This window comes from Anoplopoma fimbria, chromosome 14, assembly GCF_027596085.1.
Source record: "Anoplopoma fimbria isolate UVic2021 breed Golden Eagle Sablefish chromosome 14, Afim_UVic_2022, whole genome shotgun sequence".
Classification (NCBI taxonomy): Eukaryota; Metazoa; Chordata; class Actinopteri; order Perciformes; family Anoplopomatidae; genus Anoplopoma; species Anoplopoma fimbria.
In genome coordinates this window covers 19,670,604-19,691,881 of record NC_072462.1, presented here as the reverse complement: position 1 = coordinate 19,691,881, position 21,278 = coordinate 19,670,604, and the positions used below count along the sequence as shown (strand labels likewise).

Below are 21,278 nucleotides of genomic sequence, written 5' to 3'. Positions count from 1 at the left end.
TGTTATATAAATCCACCAAGTCCCTTTCATTTCCCTGTCATGTTGCATTAGTACACTGGGAGAAAAAGACTGACAGAAATGGGCATCTTAGTCTGACTTGCCCGGATTTATACCATGATGCCACACTTCTGTTGTCAGACTTGTCTTTAAGTTACAAAGAAGACAGCAACTTGTTTCTGTTTATAAAAAAAAGCTAGGACATCATGATGGATAGCAAGCTATTCAATTTAGATCTGGGTCCCAAATCAAGATAAAACATTTGTCTTTCATAGCTTTTTTTAAATAAAGAAATTACAAACCACTGTATTAAATATCTGAAAATAAAAATCCCAGCTGTAACAAATGCATTCACCTCTTGATCCAGGATTATCAACATGAAAAGTACAGCAAAAGGCTTCTGTGCCTGATTTGCAGGTATAGATGCATTCTGTACCACATGCATATTTTGTGTGTCTTATTCAACCTTTTTTTACATCACCTGTCACCTACTGGAGCAAATATAACCAGCTCTAAAGATTGTAGTAGTATACTTTTTTGATGATATTCTTTTTTATGCTCAGGGGATGTTTGACTCAAAGTAAACCTTGTTGTGTCAAGTTTACCACATCATTATCTATTTTTCTAAACTATCCAAACTCATTTAAGTCCCTCCGGCTAAACTGGACCCATGAGATCCCCTTCTGCTGCCTTAACAAATCTAAAGTTAAACACACAAATATTGTGATAAAAACATGCAGTCAAAACATTTGACCACACAATTGCAGATTAAGTCTTTTTTTTTTCATTTTCAGTCAGCATGTTAAACATTTCAAGCAGACAGCCTGTGCTTTTTGTCCCCCTGTGGGATATAACGCCACATAACATATTCATATCAGTTGGATTTTTCACCTGCATGGTACTCATGATCTCGAGTGGCTTTGCTGTGCTTGGTGTGTCTTTCAGGAACTGCTCCATGCCGGAGTGATCACCTGCAAACAGTCAGCTGTCCAATCAAGCCAGTTCGGATTTAGCCTCAGGCTTGCTCAAGCCATTGCCAGAATGTCTGCTGCTCATGCCAAGCTCTGAAATCATTTGTTCAAGTCTCGTTTCTGTGACCTGCAAGTGACTTTTGGCCCTGTTTTCAAGTTTACCAGGGTTTTGCCTGGCCCCTTACCTGTACTTCTGTCTCACTGCCTAACCTTTTTTTTGTACCTCGGCTTTCCCTTCTATCTTAATTTTTGCTTGACATTTTGCCATTGAAACTCTCTAAAGAGGCTTTTGTGTTGTCTGCTTCTGAGTCCTCTCCACAGTGTCTGACGGTGTCAATGTGAGCAGTGAAAAAACACATGAAACTGAGATGTAATGATTCAAGTTACATGTGCTTTCAAATTTTATTTAAATTATATTGTATGGATCGCTACATAAAAGCAATACGAGTGTTGTTTTTAATATATAATGGGGTCACAGATTAACAATTCCCCTGATTTCAAAAGACAGAATCCCCACAGCACGGTACATAAATGACTACCTGTCCTCTCTTTAGCCTCCTTAAGTCAAAATCTCCAACTGCAGGCATCACAGATTGCTGGCATGATTCCTGTCCAAACTTAATCAAAGCTAGCAGGTTCAATTAGACGGTGTGCTGTTCCAAAACTAAATATAACACGCGATTCCCCAGATAAAAGCACCTCTTTAGAATCCCCAAAGTTAAAAATCATATTGCGTCAGCGCAGCCAAGAGAGCGACATCAAAGACTATCACTCCCTGCAGGGATTTTTTTTTTTTTATATAAATCATGACAGCCCAGAACATTATTACACCATATTGGAAGATGAGATTGAGCAAGATAAAAGAAAGAAATCATCTCTTAGTTTGACAGTGGGAATTTTCACAAATGATAGTCAAGAGATTAGTTCACTTCCTTCCAGCCTGATGTGAGTGGCGTTTTGAAAAGATTTCACCAGGCCCCTCCATGAGGTTTTGTACACGAAACCTGAGAAGTCTAAGTGGAGAAGAGTGAGATGAATGAACGCCCGGGGCTTTGTGTATTACATAATCTCATCCAGGAGGAGGCTCAGGATATATATCTGTTCTCTCCTCATTCTTCACGGCTCACCTCCACACCTCTTCCTCTAATTCATTTCTCATAATTTTTGCAACCTTTTCGTTCCTTCCCTCAATTGCACTTTCTTCTTCCTCCCCATCTCGTCTTTCCTTCTCCTCCCTTGTGTCCCATCTTCCTGTTGCACTCCATCCCAATCCTCTCATCTTATTTTAATTTTATTTCCCTTTCATCTAATAGTCCGCAGTAATGGCAAACGACATGACAACATGATCAACTGGAGGTTAAGTAACAGAAAAGCAACATGATACATGACTAAATAAACAAATCACCACAAATAAGCATCCTCCCTGTCACACTCCCTCTGGCAATGGAGCTGCTCCAATCAGAGCACTTAGTTCCAGTCATGTGACGTCACTGTGTCGCTGCTTTGCTCTGTTCGTGACAGGCAGGGTGAGTGAGATAAAGAGGGCAAAAATAGAAGAGGGGAAGGAGAAACAAAGGAGCAGGGGAAGGAGTGAGGGGCACCGAGGGGAGGATAAAGAGGGGAAGATAAAGAAGGTGAGGGGAAGGAAGAGCTCGTGTGACACCACGAGCAATAGGAAGAGATTAGGGAGGGGGGAGATAGAGGGAGGAAGGTGTTTCGGTGAAGAGAGGAGGGGCGAAAGAGAAATGAGGCTGTGGGGATGTGACAGAGGAAAACGGGCAAGGAGTGAGACACGGAGGTGGATATGATGCTTTTGAGAGCTGTCCGTGAACAAGAGGGGGAGTAAGGCGAAACAGTCGTTAAAATTTAAGAAAGCTTGCTACAAAATGGGCTATCACAGTGTAGCACTCCACCTGGGCTCTGCTGCAACATGGAGGAAATATACAGGGGGTGATACATTTTTGGGGGAGATTGTGATATTGAGACACTTTCTCTGTCTTTTGCTTTCATGTGCATTTCACATAGATCCTGAAAGTCAATAAATTGTGTCAAGGAAAAAAACATTTTGGGAACTATTTTTTAACTTGAACATCACAGGGCTAAGAGACAGTGCTAAGGTGTCATTTATGAACTTCAGTGGTGTCCTATTGTGATATAATTTTACACAATCGCTGTACAAATTAATCATAAATCATTTCGATCACCAAAGTGATTGAAATTATTTAAAAAAACATTTAAATTAGCAATTGAAATCGTTGTACTACAAATTTGAATAGTTTTGAATGATGTCAAACATAGTGGTACACACTGCAGTCATTACATAATTGTGTCTATGTACTTTATATACGTACATATATTGTAAAACTTGATTCCAGCCAGATTAAAGCTAAGCTCCTGCAATTCAGTATTAAACTTCAATAAAGTTATAGATTAAGACATTGATTTAAAAGGAGTTGAAGCCGTACAGGTCACAATATCCTGACTTTTAATCTCAAGTATGGTTATTCAAGCAAAATACTCTATCCTACATTTCCCACAATGCACTAACCCTTGCGTTATATTAGACCCTCCCTGGCAAACAGCTGAATGAAGCACCCTTCGTTTTAGCTGTTAAAATACAGCAGCAAACTTTGGGACGGACTTTCCTCACTCCAGTTGAAACAGGAACTGTTAGAACATTTTGTCTTGAAAGTTTTGAATCAGTATCTTTCTGTTTGGCAACATGTGCCTATGGAGAATGGCTTTCTGCTAAAAAATGTGTTGTCTCCAAGCCCAAGCCTTGATGAGATCATCTTTGTTATTTTTCAGACTTTCGAGGAGTCGTGACAGAGGCACACGAGACATTATACAACCGTTTTTCTCATATTCAATGCCAGATTCAAATTAATACGACAAATAAGGTTCTGAAAAAGGCAAAGGTATACAACTGTACTCAATAAAGAGGTGGGGGTAATCCTATTAAGTATTGTGAATGACACTCTCAACATTTTCCTTGGCTCATCCTCTGCAGTGATTACTCAATGATGTGATTAAGCAACATTACAGTCATTATTCTGGTCTTACTACCAACGATGAACAACTTTGATGCACACGTCGCTATGGTAACAGTGAAGTCTCCGAAACAAATTTTGACACAAAACCTGATCATCATAAGCTGATTAGCTGACGGTTTCTTTATAAACAGCGGGGGCATTTTGCAGACTGACAGCTCAAACTGATTCAATGTTACACTATTATGAAATGCAATGTGCAAATTCCAAATTAGGGGAATAATTAGGAAACTGGACAATGTATTGTTCATATTTTTAACCAAACTCAAATGATCGTGAAAGCATGTTGTTTTTCCAGAACAAAAAGGCCATTATAATCCGACCCAATTTTAAATCACAACACCACTAAGGTCTGGTGTTTCCAGCACTACTGCATAAAGATCCACAATATAGAGTGAACCACATAGATGTTCAAGTGTGGATGTTGTCACCAACATAATAATCAGTTACCCATTATCCCCCCTCTAGTTACACATCCTAATTAAACAAATTGCACAGCTGTGATTAGCAATGTCCAACTGAGCATTTCACGCTGAGCTCCAGCCAAGACACTTGAAAGCCATAAATGAGAAAACTGCTGTACAATGATAACAATGGCTGTCCAACAGCGTGTCTATAGAAGATCAAACACTTGGTGATGAATAGTGTCTCACAATAAAAAATAATGTAAAAATTACAGGAGGATTATGCTTGAAATGTGTCTGTATTATATGTGTTTTTCTTTATATTAACAGATGCTGCACAGGGGAATTTCCCACATGCTCTAACTTAAAGTCTGGCTGCGTGGGAGTAAAAGTGACATTTCAATTGACACAAGTGGGATTTGAAATATAGCAATCATAGCATATTATGTCTGTTTTATTCTGAAAAAAATAAATAAGAATAGACCAAGCAACATGAGCCAGTATTTTTAGTTCATGTCTAATACCAGACTGCATACAGGAGGGTCTGCTGCTCCTTAGTCATTTGTATAGCTCATAACTGCATGCTGCTAAACTTGCAATCTGTCAAAAACTGATTTCCCTCGCTCATCCGCCTGTTATGTGCAAAGTTACATTTTAAGGTGTCGAGCTAAAATCAGAGTGAACAATGATCTCAAATGTAAAGGCACATTTTTTGCCATCTCTCCTTGTTCAGCGACACAAAGCTCCATTTAAAATGATTGATATCTGACTAATCAATAGCTGGGGGTGTCTTGAGTTAATGTCTCAGGAGTGAAAAGAAGTGTGATTCTTAGATAAGAAGTACCGAGGCAAGAAATAGGTAATATCCCATGTAGCTCCTCAAAAAGCAGCAAGGTAGAAAGAACATCATGAATCAAACAGGACACAAAGTCACATTTCACTTATCTTGGAGGACTTAGTCTGACAATTATATTCATTTAGAGTGAGAAAGAGTCTTATGGTGGGAGGCTGTCGGAAAATGTGACACAAAAGGTCAGTGAGGAAGAAAGCATGAGATAAAAGAGGAGGCGTGAACTCATCTGAGACAGTTATTCAGGATATTTCCTCAGAGAAGTGCGAGTGTGAGTGTAAAAGAGCGAGAGGAGAGAGTAATGGAAGGCGTCCTGAGACATCTCTCTGATTAAGGACTTTCAGCTGACATGGTAATTAAATATGGAGGAGCAGAACACTTCTTACACACACACACACACACACACACTCTCTCTCTCTGCTTTCCACTCATTCCAACACTTTACGCTCTGGTTAGCTGTGTATAATTTTACCCGAGGAGGTCATTTGCTAATGGTTAAACTGTCACTCTACAGACAAACACAGACAAACTCATCATCTACATTTCCCCCACCCCCACCCTGACACCAGGATTCAAATTCACACACAGCCTCTCACCTCTACAAAGATGAAACATGGGATGATGGAGTAGCTGCGCAGGGTGTTGTTGGACGCCATCTTGTCTCCTGTCGGGAGACTTCTCCTCTCGGGATTCACGGCAGCTCACTCTGCAAAGACGGGAACATCAAGTGTCAGCGCTCGTTATCTTATAATGAGAGAAATACAGCAGTGCAATTTCTACCTATTACACTAGATCCATGTTATTTGGTGTATTGATGACAGCCACTCCCAATATTGACCAATCACTTACAGCCTGAAAGTGTTTTATTTTTATTATTTAAGTTAAATAACTTATTGAATCATGACACCTCAGAAGCTGACTTTGAAAAGCACCTCCAGCCTTGACATCATTCCAGATCTGATCCCTAGTCCCAGTGGCAGAAAAGGACAGGCAGAACAGCTCAAATGACCCTTTTTCCTTCACAAATCCCTTCTGGGGGGATCTTAAGAGCTCCCAGAGCAGATAAGTATTTCAATCCTTGAGTTGTGTCTTAGGTCTACCCTTGAGTCTCTTTCCCAAAGGTCTTATCCAAAAAACCTCCAAAAGGGAGATGGACTGGAGGCCGGGCCAGAAAGAGGCACCAGCAGGCGTTTCAGGGCTGCAATTACCAATCACAGTCAATATCAGAATATTCCTGTCAGGAAGTCCTGTCAGAATTTCCCAGTGCCCAATGTGATGTTTTCAAATTGCTTGATTTGTTTGCAGCTAATCACCATATCTAATAAACTAGAACCAGACAATGTGCTCTAAATCTGCTTGATAAATGACTTGAATTGGCGATTAATCGACTAATTGCACTACTTCCTGTTACTTGACTGGATTCACGAAAAAGAGCAACCAGGTCCCAATGAGCTCACCACCTGTGAGACAAAGGGTAGGGATCAAGTGGAAAGTGACCTTGATGACAAAGACTGGCTAGTTGCCTGGTGCAGATTAGACCTTAAAAATATATAAATACTGTAACTATCGCTGCAGTATTGAAATGTACACAAAACTAACTTCTCTCCGGCTGTAAAGAACCAGCAGAGACTGAAACCACACTGATGGATCTCCAGCACTCAAACACTGTTTCTTGCATTGCTTCCATTCTGCTGTCATTGTGTTTTACTGCATCTCATTATAGTTTCTAATTGTCACAAACAATACCACAGCATTTCCCCATAGAAATAGCAAGCAAGCTTGTGAGTAAGAGGGGAAATCAAATAGAAATAGAGAATATGGCAAGAGAACATTGAAATAAAAAAAGAAAATTGCCATGATATATTTGCTTTTCTGGATCTAGACTGAAATTGCTTGTAGCGTTGTTATCAATTGCTGGGGACCGACCATGCATGCAGTGTCAGTGGGTGTAGATTATGTGGGTTTTAAAGGTGGTTCTGGAAAGCAAGAAATACCAGTATCTGCTGTAGTAATTGTTGATTTATTAGTTTCAAACAACAACGCTATGAACCCCCGCAGATATTTAATCTTCCTAAATGTGTTGTGGGGCTTTAACCATGTTTAATTCCCCATTAAAGAGTAATGTTGCGGCTGATTTGAGCTCTCTCTCTCTCTCTCTCTTCCTACTGTGAAATTCTGACTGATGAAAGGCAGAGAGTGTGGAGAGAAGGTTTGTTGTGGAGCCAAGTTGGAGAGAGAAAAGGAGCAGTGGAGCATTACAATTTCTACATTTATTTATCTTCCCTTGTTTTGGTTTTTTTTACCAACTGATGTTCTGATTTTATACTAGATAATGAATTTTACCTGAAAACCGGCTGCTCATTTTAATCACTGGAGACACCCTTAAGCCAGATTCTGTTGGATTTCAACAGATTTACCACATTTCTGCACAAATGTTGACAAGATTGCCTGCCTTTGGTGCATTTCATACATAACTATTTGGTAATAAATAGCAGTTACATTTTCAAGTTCTTTTTTTACATATGGACACCAATTACAGAGAAACAGTTGTTGGCAATGACAAAGGCTCCCCCTAACAATGCTCATTAAATACGCAAAAAATCGATCATAATCACAAAAGTAAAAATAAAATGAGAATCTCTGACAAAAAAATGTGCAAGTTAAACTATATGGATTAAGTATAAACATGAATTAAATAAACATTTTAATTTGAATTAAAGTAATATCAATTTGTGGTAAACAGTATTGCAAATTAATTTAAACTTCGACATAGTTAAGACATCCTAAATATGGGTTATTGTTTGGAGATAAAATGTTCTGAACAAAGCAGCACTAAAGTCAACAAAAATCCAGTAATAAGGAATCAAAAGAATAAGAATCAAAGCAGCAGTCAGCTTCCCACAGAGCTGAAGGCGGTGTAACAGTGTAAACACTGAAAATCTTGTAAGTGTGTCATTTCATATGTGTGTCATTTGCATCTCTACTTATATATAAGTATATACTGATACTGTACATTTTTGTTCATTGGTGTGTGAAAAATATATTTATTATAGGATACATTTTTGCTATTTTTGCTTAATATCTTGTACATGTCGCCGATTGTATATCTTATCTGTTGCTTGATGGTAACTGCTAATAAAGACTTATTCTTCTCAATTACTACTTTAATTTCCATCAAACAGTCAACACTTGTTAAAGCAATAGTTGGCATTTTGGGAAATATGACAATTCACTTTCTCGCCAAGAGTTATTGTTAATGAAAAGATTGATAATGCTCTCATATCTGCAGCCGGTTAGCTTAGCTTAGCTTTGAACCAAAACTGGAAACAGGAGGAAACAGCTTGGCTGACAGTCCAAAGGTAACAAAATCCACCTACCAGCATCTTTAACTGTCACTAAGTAGCATGTTATATGTTTAATTCATAAAATAACCTATATGTTGAAATGACTGGTGCAGTCTTTATGCTATGCTAAGCTATCCAGCTCCTGTCTTTAGCCTTATATTTAACGGACAGATATAAAAGTGGTCAATCTTGTCCTCGAATCCTCAGAGAAAGGAAATAAGTATGTTTTCATCAGTCAACCCTGAACGAAGGACAAGCAATAGGCTAATACATAATAAAAAAGCTCCAAAAGTTTCTTGTGGCTGCATTGTGCTCTTGTCTGTTTTAAGTGTCCCCTTCGATGTATTTCACCCTGTGGTAATTTGTTTGTCAGGGACTGACTTTATAACCTGACATTTTTGACATTTAAACCCTGAACCATTTTATCAAACTCTATTGCAACTTTAATGGGAGTATCTTTATGTTCATCTACAAATGCAGAAATATTTGAAAAGATACTGTATAGTGAACCAAGGAACAATGTTACCCCTCCTATATGTTAAATCAGACAATTTGTTGCATATATTTATAAGCTCTGTGTGTGACACTGATCATATCTGATGACTTAGGTATGCAGGGACAGCAGCATGGCAACACAAACTGTAAAATCCCTTCTTCTGCTACAGAACGCCTCACATGAAGTTCCACTGACAAAGATAAACACAAGTGAAACTCTCATCCTGATTTGAAACCAAACACTTCAATCATGCTGAGTCACTCAACGCAGGCAGACAGTGAAGCTGACAGGTCTAATCAGTCCCTAAGTGCTTGTCCCGTCTAATTTAACACTCAATCCAGACTCATCAACCCGACTTTAGGTGGAAACAATTTGACCCTCAGTCTCTCAGCTCTTCACACGGCAAAAAAGCTTGTTTGGTATCTGTATGTGAACTTAAACTTTTAAAACCTGTGCATGGTGATAAAGGCTGCAGATTTAACACTTAATCTTTTTCACCTGCAAAAGATCAGTGCAGACATCAAGTCAGTATCAACTGCAGAGCTGGTAGAGGCTCATTCTTCTGTTCAAGGACACATCTGCAGGGTGGATAGCTGTCAGGTGAGGCTGAACTAAGGTTTTCCAGTTGATGGATGGTCTCACACTTCACTAAAACTGCAAAATCCAACATTAGAAGTCTTACTTGCCATGTAAATTTAATTGCTTTCAGTAAATCCATTAAAAAAACACTACTGCCGTCTCAGTGCACATTAACGGTATAATCGGCCTCCAGTGATTCAGTGACTTTGCAGATTATGTCAGCTGGGGAGGCATCAACTACAGGGAGGAAATTGAGTAGTCATGTTTGTAATGTGGTATAAAAAAGCCCCAAATATTAAATGTAATCGCATTTACACAGTTATACCTTCCGATACGGTAAGATATGTGGCAGTTTTTCAAATTTTCTCTACTACCACCAACAGGGGTTAAATTATTCATAATTTCTGCAGCTTGCTCCACTGAACCATCCTTTTATTAAACCAGTCAAATGGAAATACTTCATGTAGCCAACTGTGATTTTTTTCTCAGTGGAAAATTTGATTTGTTTAAGCTGTTTTTTTCACATAAGCATCGTTCCCTGTATAAACAGCCGTAATGAGCAAAAGATTATAACTGCAGAGTGTGGGGGACACTGGATACGTCGCTATGTTATACAATATGATATGATACATTGTTTGCAATAATAATATTGTGCAGCACAGTCTGTGATGCACATTATATCACTAGCCAAACACCTGGAATCATAATAGCTACGATATTTCTTTCAAGGAACAAAAAGATATATTCAAAAGCATACATCAGTTCTTCTAATAAACAGTATTTTGAAAACTGATATTACACAGTGAATTGACTTCCACACCTGACCTATTTGGTACCGTTCAAACAAACTCTGCTATGTTTGCCCATGGGTTCAGTTTCTTAATCTGAAAGATACATCAATCAACTAAAGATACACCACCTATAAAGGTGTGTCCTGATCCGTTTCCAATCTGACTCTGGTACGGTGTATTTGTGTTGTGAAAGCCAATTGGCGCTGCCACCGGATTGTGTTGTAGTACAAGCGGGGATAACATGCAACCCAGGTCTAACTGAGGATGTTGCCATCATAGTGTACAGTATGCATCTTTACCACTGGGCCGCCAGACAGCCCAGCAAACAACCATAGATTTTCCCTCAATCAATAACAAAGTGTTACGGAGGTAAACAGAAGGGTGCTGTGCTTGTGCTTGCTTCATTTACTTTGTCAGTTCCTCATTATAAAGTTGGTGAAACGAGCAGCCACATAGCTATCGGCCATTTGCAACAAGATGCCTCTTCATCGTCTACTTATAGGTCATTATTCAAAAACAAACCAATGGCAAATGTGGGTCCAGTTGCAAACTCGACTGGCAGCGCTTATGATCAATTATTTCTATTGTGAGCTCTTTGTGACATCAGGGAAGATAAGTAAACATATATAGGAACACTGAAGTGTTGACTTATTGTCAGTCATCAAAGTATGTCATTTGATTGGTCCATGTAGCAGAGATGACAGTCACCAAAACTATGCAACAAATGAGTCACCCGTCGGTTTATTTTCATTCGTAATGAACAGATTAGAAATTGGCCACAATGTAATTATAATGAACAGACCGACTGAAAAAAACTACAGGTGATGTAAGTGATGAAAAACTAATTGAAATATGAATGTACTACTAAGTCTATTATAGTGTAATGATATACAGCAATGTATGAATGCAGAAGAAGTACTTTATTCTGAAGAAAAAATGTCTAGAACTAGTGGCTGCTTTAAATGATTGGCTAGTATTGTCTTTTTGATGCTCAAAGTGGCCACAACCCTAAATCTTTTGAGACATGGTCTATTTTTAAAAAAAACTGTTCAGTCTAAGCTTTTATTTTTGCCTGGTTCTGTGGGCAATGCCGCAGAGGGAAGAGACAAAAAAAAACAACTGGCATTTTGACAGTGGGACTGTGAGCTTGATGATTTGACTTGGGGCTCTGTGACAGATGATTCGAATCAGAAAAATTTAAGGGGGCCGCACTCAACGTCAAAGAGTTTACACTACATTCGCTTATTTCTCACACAACCAGAACAGCCTCACAGCTCTGAGGAAGCCACAGCGCTGAACAATTGTCTGAACAAACGTAGTCGCAGTAGTCTTCACATGATTTCTCTTTGTCTCTCGCCTGGAGACATCCCAGTTTCAAAAGATGTACCAAAGATCACAACCGAGATCATTTTTCTTCCAATTCCAAGGGCCGATTAATTACAGTCAGATGAAAGGTGATGAGATCGTCTTCCCAGAGGCAAGCTCATCAAACGAGCTGCCTACAGGCCTTGTCAGGATTCATCAGTCTCTCCTCTCCACTCAGCCAGCCTGTGATGACTTTGTCTAGACGTGAACATCGTCCTCCCAGAGACGGCGAGGGCTGACTGTAAAATATTGAGCCCACGACTATCATCTGATTGACCATCTCCAAGTTGTTCTGCCTGACTGCGACTTAAACTGTCACAATGACAGAGTTGGTGATAATGCTGGGGAAATATTACCTCCAGTTATCACTGCCAGTAGCCATTGTTGTAGCCCTTCTGTCCTTTATACTTAAACAAAGGAGCGTAAGTTATCAAACTTTTCAGAATTCTGAAGCTGGCTACTTCAAGTTCGAACATTTTGGAACTTTGGACCAAGCTGGAAATGCTTTATATGAGATGAAACTGAAGTGTTGACACAATTCAGTAATGTATTTATTGTTTTGTTCATTTATTGAGTCACTGATTTGTTTTTTGATTTTAAGTGATTTTAAATGACTGTAAATAGAATATTTTAAGGTTTCAGTGTCTTGTTTGAGTGTACAAGATTATTCATTAGGGTAAACCTCTTGAGATGAACCATCTTCTTTTTGGAGGTCCTAACAATACAAACAATACATACAAAAATGAATGACAAGAAACGAAACAAAGATATTAAAGTAATGGTAAAGACAAAAACAAAACAAAAATCAACAATACAACCAAAACACTACAACTAAGACAGTGAACACACAAACATCAGAAAGGAGAGTACATTGGTGAGTACACTGACACAAACACACACTGTATGGCCCCAGAGAGGCCGTGAACAAATGTTGGCCAGGCAAAAATATAATAGAGAAAAATATAGAATATACAGCACATTGTATAGGATAGCATCATCTTAAAACATGAACAATTTAACTTAAAATAAAAAGGCATCCCATTTTTTTAAGGATGTGAAATTATGTTATGGATTGTATCTTTGAATGTAAGTTATTTCAGTCTGAAGGAGCCTTAAACAGGAATATTTTCTTTCCAATTGCTTTGACTGTAGGAATGAAGAATAAGTATTGTGTAGAATGTATTGTACAATATGGTACCCAATTGGAACGTCTACATTTGAAGATGAGCTGCAGCCAATGAATGTAAAGTGTATTTTGCTTTATTGCTACTTTCCATAGGTTGATGTGGAGATGGTTTTCATGATTGTTTATCCACATAACAACCTTAATTGAGGCTATTTTGAGTTTTAGGCTTGTTTGCATGAAAACCAAGGAACGCAACGTTTTGCTGGACACACGCCAACTCAGCATGCCAGTCTGTGTCCAAAAAATACCCTGCACAGTTATGCCTTTCACTTTGACTACAGAGAGTTTTGGGCCGTTGAACATGCTCCTGCTGCTGCTTTTTTTTATATGTATTATACAAACCTCAGGACCATAAAACACCTTTGATACTTCTTACTGAAATCATAACTGAGGAAAAGTCTAATGACCATCATGGTGTATCCATCTCATTATAAATTCCTCTTCTGTCAAATACACAGCACAAACTGTCCCTCTCACAGACACAGAGCTGTCCCAGAGCTGCTTAGCTTGCCAATGGAGCATCTTTGTTGCTCTAGTCAGTTTTCATACTTCCCTTAGGGCTTTCTCAAAAGTGGGGAATACATTTTTCTGTAGAAAACAATAATAATGGGTTCTCTAACAACGCATTTGTTGACAAAGCAGTACAACTTCTAAAAAATGCACATCCAGAAAATCATTCCAAAATATCATTCCAAAATCTTTGTCAGGCAGTGATGAACTCGCTCTATCGTGCACATAAAAATGTGTGTTAACATAAAATAACACGGTCGTCTTTCTTCTCCCATCTCCCCTCAGAGCTAGACATCAGTGACTCACAGCGGATAGAGCAGAAAGAATGGGGAGAGTCAGAGACAGAAAAGACATGAGTAAGACAAACAGAGGAGGGATACAAAAAGACAAAATGAGGCTTGCATCTTGTTTAAGAAGGTGGTTCATTTGGGGGAGAAGAACTTTTGCTACCTCTCCTGGGACATGCTGATTGTCATTTTTAGCAGGAATATGAAATCTAAAGTCCCATGCTGTTTCTTACATTTTCAAACTGAAGATGCTCACAAAGTAGCGTATATCTTATTTTGTCAAAATGATTTGCAAACAAAATAAGAATCAATTACCTTTGCAATCCCACTTACAAATGCATGAGTAAAGTGCCCTGAGACCTTCTGTTGACGTAAACCAAACTTAAATTACAATGCATAAAATATGATTTTAACAACCCCACTTTCACTTTAATTCACTTCTTCACTTGAAGATGTTCAACAACTATTTTGGCATTGACAATCAAACCTCATTAACTCGCTGTGTTAACACACAGATGGTCCCAAAGCAAAGCACTTATTCATCCCCACAGAGACGCTGCAGATTCAAGCCTTCCAACTATCCGCGCATGAACACAATTAATTGCAAGGGTTTTGGTGTGGGAAGCCGGTGAGGGATCATGACCTTCTGGCAAAAAAGATTAGAAAAAAAATCTATATTCAAGCAACAGAACCAAAGATATCATTTGTTTTTAACATTCTTCATGGCAAAACACACCCTAATCTCTGACTCAATAGGCACCAATCTGCATTGTGGGTAATGTAGGCGTCAGGTTCAAACAAGGAATTAGAATGTCTGGAATAAATAAGACAATATCTCGGTTTTTTCTGCATCAATATGTTTAAATTTGTTTTAACTGTCAATCATGAGTCCTGCAGTATTATAAGAGTGCAATGTAACGTTCACGCTAGAAATTTGCGTTGTGCCTTTAATACATTTTATGTTGTCATTTCTTACAATAATAATAAAACCACTGTTAACCACACTGAATAACTTAAATGTGAGAAATTGCCAAGGGAATCATTTTTTCTTCCTTTGTGACAGAAAGCTTAACTGGAAAAGCTGAAGAATGCCTGGCAACGATAAACAATAGAGGACACAAGAATGTCAAACACAGGGACAAGTAAGATGAGATCAGACACAGAACGAAGCCGACAGTAAAAGATCAAGAATCTCCTTTTTTAGAAAAGAATCCAAACTTCTCAAACTAAGAAAAAAACGATTCCCCCTGAGAGAGACTTTACAGTATGTGATAATTAGAAGTAAAACATGAAGAGGCAACAGAGAAGGGCTGAGGAGATATTAAACTAGGTTTTTTTCTTTCAGATGCTTCTAACCAACAGCGTACATTCTCAAAAGCCTTCAAACACATTTCTGTATTTCCACATATTAAGGGTTTGCCTCAGCTGCTGGCCTGAGTTTCACCCTCACTTTTTCCAGAGTTTTTTTTCTCTGAAGCTCATTTAAACTCATCGCCACAGCCTTGATCATTTTTACCTGTCATACCTCCACCTGTTCTTTTTTCAACTGCACAAAAAAAACAGTCACATTTTATTAGCACCTACTTCATTATCACCAATGAATATACTGCTATTGAATAAACAGTGTGGTGACACCTTAAAGATGCTATCTTTTCACTTTTGATGTAGGGTCCTTCTCAATAATATCTGTGGTTATTGACTAATTATTGGTTCTTCATAGTGACACTTAAGGCTTAACTTGATTTGATAATATTGCATTTCTTCTAGATGTAATCCTATATATAAACAATTAAAAAAAGAAATGTCAGGTTAAGCCAATGCAGAGAATTAATGCCACAGGAATGGTAGTTGTTGCTTTGCATTCCAACAAATGACATTAAACAACTGCAAGAGCTTCAGGTAAATATGCATATGTATGAATGTAAATTCTTAAGTTGGGAAAATGCGGGTTGCCAGTCCCCCCCAAGGCTTCTGTATGTGTATGTGTGTGTGTGTGTGTGTGTGTGTGTGTGCGTGTGTGTACGTCTGTGTGTGTTTTCACTCCGTGTGTTGAATGCTGAGTGATGCTATGCAAGTTTTTTGTCATGCTGCCTTGTAACATCTCAAGATTTCAGTCTATAATTAGATCAAACGAGCTCTTGATCTCTTGGTGTTCAGTTATTTTTCACCCTAATAGTTTGCTGCAGGAATGAGTCCTAAAACCTGGAAATGAGTTGGCGTTTTTGCATTTGCACTTGAACTCAATGGGTTTTTTGTTAGATGCCTAAAATAAAGTCTGGGGTTAACACAAGCTTAAGAGATTTTAATGTTTTATTCTATGCTCTAAAATACCTCAGTAAATATACAATTCTAGAAATTATGCAGCTGCAGTGACCTCAATCAAATCAAATCTCAATATTGTTCTGGTACAGACTAAAAAGTATCTGTGGCACAGATATTGAAAAGTATATTGAATATTGAAAAATAATTACTCATATAGTCACTGTAGTATACTGAGGCAAAGTTATTGTTTAGCTGCAACATTTACCAATAGAAGTTCGACTCAGCTGGCCTATAAGCACTAGTAGGAAAAACTCAGAATTACTCAGACTTAGTGTTTAGAGCCTACTCATGTACTGTACATAAGTACAATTGTAAAGCACTTTACTGGAGTGTTTGTATTTATGCCAATTTATACTTCGACTTCACTACATTTCAGATAGAAATAGTATACTTTTTAACACAAGTACAAGACAGATAAAGTTACTAGTTCCTTTAGATCAATATTTTTCTTTAAAACATATGATAAACTTATCAGATCCAATTCATTGCTAAAGATTAAGACAAATGATTAGCAGCTCCACCAAGATATATATTCCTCATCATCCTTATTTTTTCATTTCACACAAAAAAACAAAGATAACAGAAAATTCAAATGTAATATAGCCTTTTAAGAAGCCTGACCCCTAGATTGAAAACCAGTGGGCTACAGTACAGTACTTATTTTGATACTTTAAGTTAAAAAAAAAAGATAATACTTACTGTATGTACGCTACTTTTACTCAAGTAGGATTTTGAACTATGGTACTTCTATTCGTACATTGTTTTACTGGTACCTTTACCTAAGGAACCCTTACATACTGACACTTAAAGACACTTGACTGATCTCAGAATTCACCAGATTCCTCTGATATTTCCCTCGAGCATCTCTGCTCTTTCCTCTCACTTCTCTACATTTATAGATTCATAAAGCAACGTGGTTAGCGCAAATGTTCTCATCAAGAACAAACAATTTCAACTCACACAGATGCATCTTGGCTCCCTTGATGAGGAATTGGCTTCTAACTGCTGCCAGTTGTGTCTTTTCATTGACGTTGTATATAAGACTTAATCAAATACAATCTCGGCTCATCTAAAATGTGCTTCACATCCTTACTTTGAGAACACCTGAGGACAAATGACTTCACTCTCACTTCTTCTGTTGCTTATCAGTGTGATCACCGCATACGTGTCCAGAATAGCTCAGTGGGTCCAGCAAAGTAAAAGGGTTTGATATTCAATAACAGATTAATATATACATTAATTCAAGTTGCTGCAACATCTGCCAACGAGGTAAAAGATTCAATAAAAACAAACATTAGTGACACTGGAAATTAATGACGAACATTTGAACAAATAATTCTACTCTTTACCAAAGTGTGTTGTTTTGCTTGATTTGTTTATCACTTTATATCCAAATATGAAGATTATCAATCTCAAATTCCTCCTTAATATGGTCAGTTACTATAAACAAAACGAAAAAAACAAAAAAACACCCAAGCCTCTCAGCCAGCGACATTTGGCTTCAATTTAAAATATTTCTCCATTAGCTCCCATTTCCATTCAAACTAATTATATACACGAGTTTGGGCTGAGAAGCATGCGTTGCATTCTGGCACGCTACGAATACTGGCTGTATCTGTACACTCAAGCCAACAAAATATCACTCATCTCTCAAATTAATCAGGCATCCTTGTAAATATAGATGTTTAGCCACATTAGCTGTTATTGCATTTCTATTTGGCTTCTGGCAGACCGAGCAAAAACATTCATTCAATGCAGTCAGTGTTCCTTTTTTCCCCCTGCTCCTCTCTGTCACTATATCACCTGAATATAGCAGCCTCCTTACAGATAAAGGGCGGACCTCTTGGTCTTCAGGGGCAGGCCTTATCTCACCTTAGGGCTAAGCATTCCCAGGAGACGTCATGGTGACAGATATATTGCCCAATCAGGACACCCCCACAACTCTAATAACACTGCCCCCACATCTTGTGGTAATCAAATACCTGCTATCAATGGAGCATGCAAAGGGTTTATGTGTGTGTGTGTGTATGTATGTGTGCGCATGTGATCAATAGCCAGTCTCTATTGTGGGAGTGGAGGAGGAGTTAGATAGCAGACATGAGTTCAGAGGTCAGCGCTTCCTGCAGCTTCCCTTCTGGTGATTTAACAACATAAGGTATCGGCCTGTGTGTCCCTGAGATTATTGGAATTTGTTACACATTTCAGAACAGCACCTTGTCAAGATTATTATTTTTTTGCCATGTGTAAGAGCACTATATCAGCTTTGTGTGCTCCAAAAAGCAGATAGAAATAACTGAAGCCTTGAAGTGTAAATAGCCAGAAGCAAAATGCGTTTGCTTATCCAGTTACCCTGAGCAGTCACTCGCTGCTGTTCAGGATGATGTTACATTTCCCTTGCATGTTTTGACACATTGCTCATGTTCTGACTAGGTCATCATTCACTGGAGCTGAATTACATTTTTACAAATTTGATAGGATGCTCTGCTCTGTTGCGAGCCATCCTCTTGCTGTCCATCACTTATGAACTTCTAATGATAACAATAGCGAGTGTGTTGCAGCGTTACTCTGTAAGCTGAGTTTGCAGGGCTAAAAGTGTCACAGTCTACAGTATATCACACAGAAGGCACAACGATTGCAAAGTATTCATTGGTGTTTTTCAGTGACCAAAACTAATGTATAAATCAAAACTAACTCGAGAGATAACAAAAAAAAGACTGTGGCAACCAAAGAAAGCATTTTACCATAATTTCATTAGATATTGTTAAACAAAACTAGACATCATACTACAAAAATCAAATGACTAAAATGTCACCAAAACTGAATTTTTTTTTTTGTCAAAACAGACTAAAACTAAATCCAAATCATGTGTCATATTTGCACATAATCATCGCAACAACAATACTAATAAACCTAATGAAAAAATAGAAACAATGTTCACAATAACAATCATGATCTGTTGACAGCCGTGTACCTGATACGCTGATGATGTCACAAGCTAACATCACTACAGCATATCATTGCCAGGCATGATGATGTCATTGTGACCTCAGCCTGTTTTGCTGTCTGATTGGTCAAAAGTGACATAACCTTTCAAGGAAAGCCAAACACACACGCACCCCACAGCAAAACAAGACCTTCTGTATGAGCAATCTAGAATGGAACCTTTTACACATGCACTCCTGTGTGCATTCTCTTGTCTCCAAGAAGCATTTTCATACTCAAATATACAAAACACACTCTGTATTAACGCACACTTGTGCCTCTATATAGAACGGCATGCATGGTGGGTTAATGCCAAGAGTTATCTTGCATTCGGCGGGCCTCGCTGACAGCCAAGGGAAGGCTCACCTGATGCCCAGCCGCCCGCCATCTGTCTGCTGAATAATACCATTTGCCTGCTACAGTATACCACAGGGACAAGCACGAGTACACATGTCAAATACAAATACACGCTCAGCAAAACTCACAAACTCACAGGTACAAATAGCTGGTTAGTAATATGTGCCTCTCTGGGCGGGTGATACTATCTTGCTTGCAGTGCTCTGCCAGGGGACATAGGGAAGATTCAATACAGATGGCAGCATGCAGACAGGCAGGGAGCATTAAGCAATATATCTCCACCACTGAGAATGTAAGAAGACAGGGAAAACTATCCAATAATCAGAGCGAGAGATTCAAAATAAGCGACACTACATGGTCAACATTGACTTCTGCTTCATCGAGGGTCCATTCACGGTCACTGGTCTGCAAGCTTCTCGACTCCACTCAGCCAGATTTGATTCATTTTGTTGTTATTCACCGAAGATTTTTTTAAATGCATTGTTTGATCACATCCACAGCCTTATATACAACTTACAGTAAATATACCTCATGCATTTGAAAACTCGTGTCCAGAGAGCAGCTTTAAGATAAGGTCATATTGGATCAAAACCCACATTTATAATTAAAAAAAAAAAGCCCTTCTTTTGCATCAGAAATATGATTTTATTCATCCTGTGTTGGTATTTGCACCATTAGAAGATGAGGTTCCGGATCTCGTATTCAAGCTATAAGGCCAAGTCTGCAGATGCACAGTACCGTTTTCTGAATATGAAGATAGCAGAAGCAATCAGGAAAGGAGGGTGAGGATGATGAGGATGATGAGGATGATGAGGATGATGAGGATGATGAGGATGATGGCACATGCTGCACCGAAATAATAACCCTACACCTCTCAACAAGGCGTCTTAACAAGCATGGGATATCAGCCTCTCCAGTGATCTGCAAAAGCATCCACCCTGTGATGTTGGGGGGGGAGAGATGGGCCGAATTTTTCTTTTTTCTTTTTTCTGTCCTGCTCGGCAACGGAGGAGAAGCATTTCAGCACAAATGTTTGTTTTACCCATGCTATAAACTAGGGATTGCGCAGGGCTGAGAACAAGCATATAACCTGCAGAAAGAAAAGAAAAATGTGTTTTGTAGGGGCGTAAATAAGCCCTGGAGGACGGTCACTGCTGCTGCTAGAGACAGGTGTCTGTCTAAATACCCATATCGATTCTATTACAATCATTAAAACACTATTCTCCACACTGGATCACAAAAAGCCCCGTTTCATTCATGTGATCTGTGTTGTATCTGATACAAGGTCTTCATTAAAGGTCCGAACTTGCCTCAGCAACAGACAATAGCTCCTCTTATTTCTACCCCCACAGCATCTGCAGGAACACACACACACACACACACACACACACACACAAACTTACCACGATGTGATGAAACGGTATTCCGGAGAAAAGGCGAATCCATTAAAGCAACAAAAAAAAGGAAAAAGGAAGAAAGAGCACTCCCACTACTACTAGTACTACTACTCCATCGGCTCAGCGAAGCCACCGCTCTGGGTTTGTGATGGGGATCACGCAGCGTGTGGATGCTGTGCAGAGGAGGAGGAGGAGGAGGAGGAGGAGGAGGAAGAGGAGGAGGAGGAGTCCAGTGGAGCGTGTTTAATTCCGTGTGGGGAGTGGGACCTTGTGTTACAAGCAAGTTGGCTGTCTGGCTATTCCCCCTGCACAGCTCCTATAGGAACACTGCTTTAATTGGAGTGGAGGCTGCTTTGTATCTTCTCCATCCTGCTTCATATTCATGGAGTT

General features: G+C 38.8%; 1 protein-coding gene across 1 annotated transcript in view; it reads right to left on the bottom strand.

Annotated features, from left to right (window-relative positions):
* Positions 1 to 20,928, bottom strand: part of plppr1 (phospholipid phosphatase related 1) — a 46,434-nt gene extending 25,506 nt beyond the window's left edge. The window contains exons 1-2 of the mRNA XM_054612907.1: positions 20,895 to 20,928; positions 5,869 to 5,978 (exon numbers count right to left, since the gene is read on the bottom strand). Of these exons, the coding sequence (XP_054468882.1) occupies positions 5,869 to 5,928 (60 nt within the window). The 5' untranslated portion in view covers positions 5,929 to 5,978; positions 20,895 to 20,928. The remainder of the gene's footprint in view (positions 1 to 5,868; positions 5,979 to 20,894) is intronic.
* Between the last annotated feature and the right edge of the window lie 350 nt (positions 20,929 to 21,278).